The following is a 13,053-nucleotide window of genomic DNA, read 5'->3' as shown; positions in this document are numbered from 1 at the left end:
AGAGTTCCGAGCCGACCTGTATAAGTCAAAGTTGCACGAATACCTTCCCATAGTTTCTGATTACGCGAAGCAAACGTCTGCCAAGAGGCGACGCGAATCTCTTATCTCCATCCGGGCGTCCGAGCTCGCCTCGGTTTAGTCTAGAGCGACGCACGTGGAGTTTCTACTGATATTTTTCGCACTGCTAGCATCCGGTCTACGTGCATGGTCGGCCCTATAGCTCCAGTTACCGTGAGACACTTAGCGAAAGATTAATGCCTGGACCCCCTCCATTCGCGAATCGGAGGAGTCGAAAAGTGTCAAGGAGTTAGTCAGTCTTCGATCTTCACTCACCCGCTTCGCTCACTCAATTTTTTCGGAGTATATTCGTGTCCGAGCAAATTCATTTTTAATCGCGTCGGTTGTGGTCATAACTCTCGAGCTTCGCGAAGCGCGTGTGTTTGAGTGTCGGTACCGGCTCAAATCTGCCTTATTTTGTTTTTTTTTCCATAATTTTGTATTTCTAAATAAAATCCTAGCAACCTGCATATCGCGTTCGCGAGTGTCACTTTCAGAATCAAGTGTTTCGATTCTGTAAAAGTTTGTGCGCCACGAGAAAAATCCAGTTCACCCCTTTTGCCTTCGAATATTCGAGTAAGTCCACTCTATTAAATTAAACCATCTAATAATTCAAGAGTCGGCACATTGATCCATATTGACTCAATTTATCCAAACAAACTTACGTTTCACCATCTTTATAATTAATTCCAATTTAAAAATCTCAAGGTTGCGTTTATTTCGTTAATTCGAATTCCAAACCACAAGCTTGCTTTAACAGTTCGAATCGGTAACTGTGATCTTGGGTTTGTTTCGTTGATTCGAAACTCAAACTTCAGGTTCACATAGTTTCCACGATTTTGTATTTTAACTTATTTTTGTCAATTCAACATTTAAATTTCGATCACAACTTGACATCATTTCAGCGATTCAAATTTAATCCCGCGTTTTTCTTTATTTTTGAATCACCCCACGTGAATCCAAGAATTCGAGCCCAAATAATCTTATTTCGAAAATTTAAATTTACCTTCAAAATTTCAATAATTTACAAATCAATCTCGAATAGTCCCGTTTTAACCAATTCAATTAATTAACCAATCAACCAAATTCAGTTAATTAATCAATCAATCAATTCAATTCAATTTTATTAAATTTAAATTTAGACTCATCCGATAAATTATTAGTGTGTCTCCCCACTACGGAAATTCTTGTGCGCATAAACTCCGGAAATTCTGTTTTGTTCGACTCGTCAAGCGAATACGGACCGTGATACGCGTTCCCGGTATTCGGGTTGCTTCGATTCGCGCGTTTCGAGAAAACCTCTCGAGCAAGTTTGCCAAAAATTCACCGCGTACACCTATTGTAAAAATCATATTTTTCTTCGCGTTTTAATTAAGTTACAACGGTTCGTCCGCCGTCCTGTAATTTCGAACTCTTTACTAAATAAAAGGGAACGAGCGTATTTCTTTTCGTCAAACTCGAATCATCTGTTTATTTCTCATTTACCCAGAACTCTGAAAATAATAAGCTCTTCAAAACTCAAATCCGTAAATCTGGAACGACCATCGAAACCATCCGTCAAGATTATTTCTCAAATCACTCTTCATTGCAAAATATACGTGATCAGCAAGGAGTACCCAACCGGGCGTCTTTTGAGCCCGAACATCGAGGGCACGCCCAAATTGTATCGTGCTGTATCACCAGTCTCTTCGGAGGCGTCAACAATAATCAGGGTTCGCACTCCCGAACCCCCTGAAATCGAGACTCCCCCGGACACTCCGTAAGTCGCTTTACACCCTAAACGCTTCACCGCTACGAGGAAAAGGTAAATGCTCGCTACTTCGCCATTTAATTTATTTCGCCTTTTCCAACCCTATCGCCAACGCAGATCGGCAGCGCAAGCGGTTCCAATCCCGGAGGGGAAAACCCCCTTCCAAACACAGGGACCTCGAATAAACCGTTACTTGGGTTAATTCGCCATTTGGTCGATTCTTAGTCTATCCGTTTCTGGTGGACACAAACCCGCGACGTAACAGGTTTTCATTTTTGGTGGCAGCGGTGGGATACATTGCGTTGTCAATTTGCGTTCATCCCGAAAGATTTGAATTCGCTTGAACTTAACTGAATAAACTCGTAATTTTTCTTTCCTCCGACTAAAATTCACTTAGAATTATTACCAAAATGGCTCTCCCACTTTCGGCCGACGAGCTCAAATCTTTGTCCGAACAATTAGCCCGTAAAGAACAAGAACAACTGGCTAAAGAGGAATTACTCGCGAAAAGAGAACAAAGAATCACTAGAACGGAAGCACTTTTAGATGAACAAAGAGAAGACGTAGCTGACCAATTCCAGAGATTGCAAATGAAAGAAGAGAGTATTAGTAGTCAAGGCCCGGAAATAGAAGACGTGAAAACCAACATTCACGCGCTTTTCAAGGAGCTGGGAAGTCTGAAAAAAGATATCGTTAGCATAATTCGTAATCCAACGTTAAATTCAAGCGATAATTCAAATGCTTCCTCGAATCCTAACCAAGCCCCGAATATTGATCGAAATCCGGATCTTTCGACTTCTCACGAAAATCGTCCGGACCCCTCGGGCCGGCTAAACATTTCCGCCATCCGATATAAGGATGCGCTTGAAACGGTTCCGATCTTCAGCGGATATAATATCCCGGTTCTCCGGTTTGTTCGCTCCTGCATGAAAGTTCAGGAAATGTTCAGTTCAGGCAACGAGGCTAATTTAGTCTGCCTCCTCAAAACAAAATTGAAAGGCCTCGCGGCCACAGCCATCGAAGACGATCATCTCGTTACCATCAAATCATTCACCGATCGCCTGAAATCCTTTTTCGGTGCCGCGAAAACTACGAACGAGTATCGCGGAGAATTAGCGGTCATCTCAAAACTGCATTCAGAAAATATTATTCAATATGTCAGTCGGGTAAAAGATCTTCTTTTCACCATCAATGAGCAAGACGACCCCCCACTTCCCCGACAACTCGAAATCAACAAAAAAGAAGCGATGGAAAGTTTCTTGAGAGGCCTTCCGCCATTTTTTCGCGTTCGTCTCATGCTCGAAGGTTATACCGATTTAGATAGCCTTTTCGAAAAAGCAATTAAAATCGAAAAAGAAACCGAACGGGATCGTAAAATTTTCAGCAATAACCACTCCAGTAGATTTCAGCAATCAGCAGCCGTGAAAGCAGTCTCGACTGCTTTGGGCTCCTGTCCTCATTGCGGAAAAAACGGGCATATTCCAGACAACTGTTGGACGAAGTTTCCCGAAAAACGTCCCAAAAAGGACAACCGCACAAACCGTTATTCCGGTAACCCGGATCAAAACCAAACTCGAAACCAAAACCACCAGCCTCACGCGAACCAAAATCGAAATAAGGTCAACTCGATTAGTGCTGAAATTCACTGCGCTTACTGTAATCGTCAAGGCCACTTTGAGACACATTGCTTTAGGAAACTCGCTGACCTCACAAAAAACTCGAGTCCTCGTCCAGTCGAACAGGGCACGGCGGGCGAGCCCCAAGTTCTCAGCCCTGTAAACTCGATCCAACTACTAGAATCCGAACAGTCAACCTCGGCGTAAAACGTCAATTTAACTCTCCCACGGTTACACTCGATAGCCCTCAACTAACGGGTTCGAATCAGTTTTTAATCGACACCGGTGCGGAGGTTAATTTAGTAAAAATAGGAAGTATCAGGAGCTCCGTTACCATCAACTCCGAAAATAAAATCCTTTTAGTCGGTATAGCAGGTAAACCGATCTACACATTCGGGTTTATCCGGATATGGCTGAGTGGTACTCTCACCACCTTTCATGTCGTCGGTGACGATTTCTCGCTCCCTCAGCACGGTCTAATAGGAGCCGAATTTTTTGTTGAAAACGCAGCATCCATTGACTGGTCTAAACGTCTTTTATCTTGGGGCAAAAACTTCAGACAGACTGTCCCGTTCGTCGACTGCCCTTCCGTGTTCATCGCTAACCGTTCAAAGACCGTTTCATTTGTCAAAATCGAAAACCCAGAAATCGGGATCGGATACTTGCCGAACTTAAATTTTGGAGCCGGTATTTACTGCGGCCAAGCCGTAGTCCGTGTTGAGAACGGGATTGCTAAAATCATCGTTTGTAACACAACCGAAAAAGATTATTTTTGGAACGTTCCGAAAGTAAAACTATTAGAATTTGAATCCACTGAAACATCGGGATTAGAACTTGAAAAGATAGAGCATCACGTATCCCTCGAAGATCCAGCGGCGCGCCAAATCCGCGTGGTGGAAAAACTAGACCGCGTTGAACTGGTTAAAAATTTACTTCGATTAGACCATCTCAATGAAGAAGAACGCGATAGTCTCGAACCACTTATCCGCGAAAATGCGAATTTATTCCACTTGCCGGACGAACCTCTGAATTTCGTCCCGGATTTCTATCACAAAATCACTACCGTCGACGATCAGCCGGTATTCACACGGCAGTATCGTTTCCCTCCGATTCATAAGGAGGAGATTACCAAACAAGTAACGGATCTCGCCAAAAATAACGTAATCGAACCTTCCCTCTCGCCCTATAGCGCTCCTCTGTGGATAGTCCCCAAAAAGGAGGATTCCCAAGGAAACAAGAGATGGCGAATGGTTATCGATTATCGCAACCTCAATGAAAAGACAATCGGGGATGCTTACCCCCTCCCGCAAATTAACGAAATCTTAGACCAGCTTGGCAACGCTAAATACTTTTCGGTGTTCGATCTCGCCAGCGGTTTCCACCAAATTAAAGTGGATCCTGCCGATAAACATAAAACGGCATTTTCCACCCCCTTTGGCCATTATGAATTTAACCGAATGCCATTCGGCTTGAAAAACGCGCCTGCAACATTTCAACGGCTCATGGATAGAGTCTTAGTTGGTCTGCAAGGTGTAGAGCTATTTGTGTATTTAGATGACATCGTCATTTACGCAAAAAGCTTGGCCGAACACAAGCAAAAATTTGACAAACTCGCGGCCCGACTGCAGAAAGCAAACCTCAAGCTACAACCCGATAAATGCGAATTTCTCCGGCGTGAAGTCGGCTACCTTGGACACGTCATCAGCAGCGAAGGCGTCCGTCCCGATCCTAAAAAGATTGAGTCCTTGCAAAAATACCCAGTTCCAAACAATCAAAAAAAAATTAAACAATTTTTGGGTCTAGCGGGATATTACCGCCGTTTTATTGAAAATTTCTCCGGAATCTCAAAACCAATCACCAATCTTCTTAAAAAGGGGGTCCCCTTTAAGTGGACCCAAACCCAACAAGCAGCTTTCGAGACTCTTCGAGATGCTCTCTGCAAGGAGCCCGTGTTACAGTACCCAGACTTCACAAAGGATTTCATCGTCACGACCGATGCGTCTAACGCAGCTATCGGTGGCGTGCTTAGTCAGGGAGAAATCGGTAAAGACAAACCAATTGCGTACGCTTCACGTACTTTGAATAAACACGAACTTAACTATTCAGTGATCGAGAAAGAATGCCTTGCAATCATTTATTGTGTCAATCATTTTAGACCGTACATTTATGGGCGTAAATTTTTGTTATTAACCGATCATCAGCCACTCGTCTGGTTAAACTCAGTTAAAGATCCCGCTAATCGTCTCGTCCACTGGAGACTCAGTCTTTCAAATTACTCCTACGAAATTAAATACAAACCTGGCAAGGTTAACAGCAATGCTGACGCCTTGTCACGAAATCCGCCCGAAGCAGAAATAACAGAAAATTCCAAAATAGGAAAAACAATTCATTGTATTGCTCATTGCCCACGTAAAAAGGGAAAAGGGAACGGGAAAAACCCACCGGTGCATCTCGGTCCACCCACGTCCGAATCCCAGTCCGCCCCTGCTCCCGAACTGAGAGAAATCCCAGTTCCTAGGCAATTGCGCAAGAGAAAGAGGATCGAAGAACAGATAGAAAGCGAACCAGAGACCGTTAGGAGAAAGAAAGCGAAATCTACGAAAAAGAAAGAAAAGGAAACGATTCCGATTGTTGTTCCGGATGAAGTTCCGATTTTGTCAAGCGAGGAAGAAGCCTCAGCTTTTCCGGACGAAGTTCCGGGTTGTAGTAAGGGAGACGACCCGTCTGCGTTTAGTGGTCGAGACCCGATCGACAATGATGTCCAAGATCTAATCGAAGAAATAAATGAATCAGATCCCGAGGATCAATTGTATGATTTCAATCGTAGAAATTCAATAGAGACAGACGCGTCCGACTCCGATTCGTCAAGTGATTCCGACGATGAAAATGTGGATCCTATTCCCCGTCCTGAGACGGAGGATGACCAGGATGTTGAGGTTCACGATTCCCTGAAAATTCGCGAAACTCGCGACAATTTATCCATGCAGATAGATAATTACGTGGTTTTTATCACTAGATCTGGCATTCCCGTCGATTCCGGGGGAAAGGATCTACAGGTAACCGAGAAGTTACCAGCGTTTAACGACCTCACAATTTATCGCGTCAATGTGCGAAATTTCAAAAACCGTAAAGTCATGGCTCTGCCCATTCTATTCCACGCGAGGGAAAACCTAGCGTTCGAAGATTTAGACGAAACAATCACGTCGCTACGCGATGCAATTTTAGAGGAGCAAATTAACTCGATTTCGATCGCTAGGACAGACCTCGTTGGGGGAGTCCAATGGGCAGACGTGAAACTGCGCTTTATCACGATTTTAAAGGATCTGAACTTGACCCTCACAATTTGTAAACAATTAATACGTTACCCATCTGAAGAAGAACGGCTCGGAATCATTGCGGAAAAGCATTGTTCGACTCTCGGCGGGCACAAAGGTGTCAATAAAACGTACAAACTTATTCGCGAGAATTTCTTTTGGAAGGACATGAAGGTTCAAATTCAAGAATATATCCAATTGTGCAAAAATTGTCAATTAAAAAAATTGGTTCGTGTTAAAACAAAGCAGCCCATGGTATTGACGGATACCCCTGGTGCTTCTTTTGATAAAATTGCGATGGACATCGTTGGTCCACTCCCGGTCACGAAAAAGGGTAACGCCTACATTCTCACGATGCAGGATCTGCTTACCAAATTCGTTCTGGCCGTACCGATAAGCAAAACAACCGCCACAGACGTTTGTGACGCATTGGTTAAACGTTTTATTGCCATCTTTGGTCCCCCAAAAGCCATACTTACCGATCAGGGCACGAATTTCCAGTCTATTTTGATGAAGGCTATGGCGAGGAGATTTAAAATTAAACTCTTTCGAACGACTGCATTCCACCCACAATCGAACGGGTCTATCGAGCGTTTTCACCACGTGTTGATCGAATACCTTAAGCAATATGTTAGCCCCGACGAAGAATGGGACGATTTTGTTGAATTGGGTGCGTTTAGTTATAACGTAAGCAAACACGAGGGAACAAAATACACCCCTTACGAATTAGTGTACGGGAAACTAGCGCATCTACCATCAAGACATCTCCACATTGAAGAGGAACGAGTCGCAACGTACCCAGAGTATCTAAAACAGCTTTTTGAAAAGATCCACGATTTGCAAAGATTCGCGCGAGCCAATTTGATTGCAGCAAAGGAGAAGTCGAAGACCTACTACGACCGAAAAATAAACCCGCAAAACTTCCAAGTCGGGGACGTCGTGTTAATGTTGAAAGAACCTGTGAAGGGCAAATTCGGAGATCAATATACGGGACCTTGCCCCATCATCGAAATCCTATCGGGTGGAAACATCAAAATCCTTCATAAGGGCAAACCCCGCGTAGTACATTCGAACAAGTTGCGCGGCACCCGGTTACCGCTGGACCGCTAAAATTGTTCCCGTTTGGTTACAGGGAGAGAGAGAAAGATGCTTTCGTCACTCATGGTATTCGCCCTCATTCAGCAAACAGTCGGTCTACTAGGCTATGACTGTGGCGGATCTAATCTCAATGTTACGACAATCGCACTTAACAGCGTCGGAGAGTGTAATATCCCAGTCAACGTGGCAACTACAGTTCCGATATATATGCAACTCCTCCAACTTTCGGACTTCTCGCACACGTCCGTCATCCAATGTCGGATAGAAATTGATCGCACCATCTACTATTGTGGAATGCATTCCCATGTCTCCATCGTTGCTAATGGGAAACAAGTGTACTTCCAAGAACTCGATGAACGAGCCTGTATCCACCTGCAAGAGACTGGATTACTCCAGTTGAGTAACGCCGCGGAGATCGTAGGCGTACGTCGCAACAGCACCACCAATCGGGCGGTCACTCTGGCAGGCAGCATCAAACAGGATGGCACCTGCGCTGGCACTCAATATAGCGATCCTTTTGGAACTTGGGAGAACGTCGTCGTGCAAGCATCCGTGAAGATCGTTGTGTCCAATTACCAAGCGGACGCCAACACCGTTAACAACAAAATTCTACTCCGTTCCGGAACGCATTGCGTGCTTTCCGATGGAACTTGCATGGACACGGAGGGCAATTCGGCTTTTTGGAAAACAGAACCATCCGACTCGTGCAACTTCAACCACTACGACGTCCTCTTCGAAGGGACAGCAACAAAATTAATCAATGCAAACCTTACGACCAACAATCCCAACATATATTCGTTGACAACTCAGGAAACAACATTCGCTTTGGCTGCAAAATCAGAATTTCACGTCTGCGGTTACACGCTGATCAGGACCGAACACCCCAAACTCTACATTTTGGAAACCACCAGAGGAAGAACCTTTGCTTCAAAAACTAAAATTTCCGTCAGTAATCTGGATATTTTCTCGTACGTGAATTCCAAGTTCATCTACGTCGAAAAACACGTGAGATCGCAGATCCAGGGACTCTATCAAGACGTCATCGTACAACGATGCAAGTTGGAAAGACAAGTTCTTCAAAATTCTCTCACAACGGCAACATTATTCCCGGAAAAATTTGCAAGTACCGTCACGAAATCATTGGGTTACACGGCCGTCATAGCCGGCGAAGTGGCACACATCGTCAAATGCACTCCGGTCGAATGCAGTATCCGCAGGACAACGGAATGTTATAACGAACTTCCAGTGACCTACAGAAACTCGTCGCGTTTTCTCTCACCAACTTCGAAGATTTTGATCAAAACAGGCACTCAAATCGAGTGCGACCCACTACTACCAGCTCAGTATTACATCGATAACCATTGGTACGGATTCAACCCTAACGGAGCTCCGGTGCCTAACCCTCAACAACTTCAACCACTGTCTCAACCATCTTGGACTTATAATCCAATCGGTAATCTTGCGGAAAGCGGGATCTACACAACAGAGGAGTTAAACGAACTTCGCGACAAAATTATGTTTCCAGCGGAAAAATCCGCCCTATTAAACACCATCGCTCGTGGCTCAGCTGGTTACTCGGTACCTGCCGGGTCTATTGCCTTCCATAACCTATTAACTACAGAAAGCATCGAACAATTGGCGGAAAGCACACTAAATAAAATGTGGCATGGTTTAGAGAAATTTGGAATTATTAGCGCCGGATTCTTCGCAGTCGTGTTCATCTTTTCAACGATTAAGGCTGTTTTCGACACAATCATCCAAGGGTACACCTTGCACACACTCTACGGCTGGAGTTTCGCTCTCGCCGGAGCTATTTGTAATTCCCTAACTCATCTGCTCATCACGCGAAGATACCGCAACAACAACATGCAACAAGACAACATTTACCACTTGCCACGAGAACAAGAATTAACATCAGTAGTGGCATCTCAACCAACACCAGCTCCAAGGGGCCCTACCGGAGTTGACCCTCGACTATTAGAGCGTCTTACAACCGGTTCTCAGTCTGCGACTTCGAACTAAAAGGGGGGAGGTGTTACGTCCTCGGGTTCAACCCCGTAAACGAATTTTATTTTTTTGGGGATTTTTAAAAAATACTTGTTATATTAATACCACGGGAGTACTATAAAAATAATGTTTCGCAGCGATAGCGAAAACGCAAAACCGTTCCAAAATGAAGTTTCTCACGGTAACGGAAGAGTTCCGAGCCGACCTGTATAAGTCAAAGTTGCACGAATACCTTCCCATAGTTTCTGATTACGCGAAGCAAACGTCTGCCGAGAGGCGACGCGAATCTCTTATCTCCATCCGGGCGTCCGAGCTCGCCTCGGTTTAGTCTAGAGCGACGCACGTGGAGTTTCTACTGATATTTTTCGCACTGCTAGCATCCGGTCTACGTGCATGGTCGGCCCTATAGCTCCAGTTACCGTGAGACACTTAGCGAAAGATTAATGCCTGGACCCCCTCCATTCGCGAATCGGAGGAGTCGAAAAGTGTCAAGGAGTTAGTCAGTCTTCGATCTTCACTCACCCGCTTCGCTCACTCAATTTTTTCGGAGTATATTCGTGTCCGAGCAAATTCATTTTTAATCGCGTCGGTTGTGGTCATAACTCTCGAGCTTCGCGAAGCGCGTGTGTTTGAGTGTCGGTACCGGCTCAAATCTGCCTTATTTTGTTTTTTTTTCCATAATTTTGTATTTCTAAATAAAATCCTAGCAACCTGCATATCGCGTTCGCGAGTGTCACTTTCAGAATCAAGTGTTTCGATTCTGTAAAAGTTTGTGCGCCACGAGAAAAATCCAGTTCACCCCTTTTGCCTTCGAATATTCGAGTAAGTCCACTCTATTAAATTAAACCATCTAATAATTCAAGAGTCGGCACATTGATCCATATTGACTCAATTTATCCAAACAAACTTACGTTTCACCATCTTTATAATTAATTCAAATTTAAAAATCTCAAGGTTGCGTTTATTTCGTTAATTCGAATTCCAAACCACAAGCTTGCTTTAACAGTTCGAATCGGTAACTGTGATCTTGGGTTTGTTTCGTTGATTCGAAACTCAAACTTCAGGTTCACATAGTTTCCACGATTTTGTATTTTAACTTATTTTTGTCAATTCAACATTTAAATTTCGATCACAACTTGACATCATTTCAGCGATTCAAATTTAATCCCGCGTTTTTCTTTATTTTTGAATCACCCCACGTGAATCCAAGAATTCGAGCCCAAATAATCTTATTTCGAAAATTTAAATTTACCTTCAAAATTTCAATAATTTACAAATCAATCTCGAATAGTCCCGTTTTAACCAATTCAATTAATTAACCAATCAACCAAATTCAGTTAATTAATCAATCAATCAATTCAATTCAATTTTATTAAATTTAAATTTAGACTCATCCGATAAATTATTAGTGTGTCTCCCCACTACGGAAATTCTTGTGCGCATAAACTCCGGAAATTCTGTTTTGTTCGACTCGTCAAGCGAATACGGACCGTGATACGCGTTCCCGGTATTCGGGTTGCTTCGATTCGCGCGTTTCGAGAAAACCTCTCGAGCAAGTTTGCCAAAAATTCACCGCGTACACCTATTGTAAAAATCATATTTTTCTTCGCGTTTTAATTAAGTTACAACGGTTCGTCCGCCGTCCTGTAATTTCGAACTCTTTACTAAATAAAAGGGAACGAGCGTATTTCTTTTCGTCAAACTCGAATCATCTGTTTATTTCTCATTTACCCAGAACTCTGAAAATAATAAGCTCTTCAAAACTCAAATCCGTAAATCTGGAACGACCATCGAAACCATCCGTCAAGATTATTTCTCAAATCACTCTTCATTGCAAAATATACGTGATCAGCAAGGAGTACCCAACCGGGCGTCTTTTGAGCCCGAACATCGAGGGCACGCCCAAATTGTATCGTGCTGTATCACCAGTCTCTTCGGAGGCGTCAACAATAATCAGGGTTCGCACTCCCGAACCCCCTGAAATCGAGACTCCCCCGGACACTCCGTAAGTCGCTTTACACCCTAAACGCTTCACCGCTACGAGGAAAAGGTAAGTGCTCGCTACTTCGCCATTTAATTTATTTCGCCTTTTCCAACCCTATCGCCAACGCAGATCGGCAGCGCAAGCGGTTCCAATCCCGGAGGGGAAAACCCCCTTCCAAACACAGGGACCTCGAATAAACCGTTACTTGGGTTAATTCGCCATTTGGTCGATTCTTAGTCTATCCGTTTCTGGTGGACACAAACCCGCCACGTAACACCTGAATCGGCTTCAGAGGTTTCAGAGGCATCAGAAAATTGTTCCTCGTCATCCTCCCACTCAATCCTTTCCAGCTCATCATCAGCCTCATTATCATGATGTACATTGTGATCAGATTCATCTCTCTCCTCTTCACTGATCTCTTCTTCACTACTGCTACTGCTGCTGCTTTCACTGCTGGAATCGCTGATTTCAAAATTCAAACGACGTACTCCCGATGTTCTAGCGATCCCTGAAGGTCCTGCAACCGCCTGGTCCCCTATTTCCTCGTCGATTCGATACGATGGACCCGTTATCTTGATTTCCCAGGGCTTTATCACTACCGGGGCTCGCGTATCGATCCAGCAATCGATTTTTGGATGACCTTCGGCTTTAGGAGTATCATCTATGTCGTGGTCGTCGGAATCTGTGCGTCCTTCTTCATTGAAATCGTAACGCTCCTCTTCGTTACACAATTCTGGGTATCGTCGCACTGTACACACAATGATTTTATGAGAATTTGAGTGAGAATTTAAATCACATACACTCTCACTCACTTTCACACTCTCACTTACTCCCTTACTTCACACTTGTACTCGCTTACTCACACCTGCATTCATAAACTGTTTGACACTTACCCCGTTCGTCAAATATCCCTGCTAACTCAGGATCATCACTCCATCCTCGGCGACGTATCACCCTGACAAGTGAATCAATCAGAGGAGTAGCGTGAAAATACCCCGTCCTCCAGCGGTAGATAATATCACGTTTCGATAAATCTAATAAAGCACCACGAATTTTTCGAAGCACTACACCTGAAGGTAAATGATACATCATTTCCTTCTGTTTAGTATCCGTCCATCTTGAAGCTAAACGCGGAACACGACGCAGTAAAAACTTGAATAATTCACCCAATAAATATCGCGGAATAACTTGAGACATTTTAACCGAACGAACTCTTTGAATGTCAGA

General features: G+C 43.9%; 2 protein-coding genes across 4 annotated transcripts in view; both read left to right on the top strand.

The window, feature by feature from the left end:
* inaD (inactivation no afterpotential D) overlaps nucleotides 1–13,053 on the top strand; it is a 2,962,486-nt gene that overhangs the window by 1,446,953 nt on the left and 1,502,480 nt on the right. The gene's annotated exons all lie outside the window — the stretch shown is intronic.
* On the top strand, nucleotides 6,146–11,550 carry LOC122416415 (uncharacterized). The gene has a single exon (XM_043429356.1). It carries the CDS (start codon nucleotides 7,884–7,886, stop codon nucleotides 9,855–9,857), a length of 1,974 nt encoding a protein of 657 aa, XP_043285291.1. The 5' UTR covers nucleotides 6,146–7,883; the 3' UTR covers nucleotides 9,858–11,550.

The sequence above is a fragment of the Venturia canescens genome, chromosome 9, assembly GCF_019457755.1.
Source record: "Venturia canescens isolate UGA chromosome 9, ASM1945775v1, whole genome shotgun sequence".
NCBI classification, from domain to species: Eukaryota; Metazoa; Arthropoda; class Insecta; order Hymenoptera; family Ichneumonidae; genus Venturia; species Venturia canescens.
The sequence above is the reverse complement of the archived record's forward strand: the minus strand, read 5'-3'. Positions and strand labels throughout refer to the sequence as shown.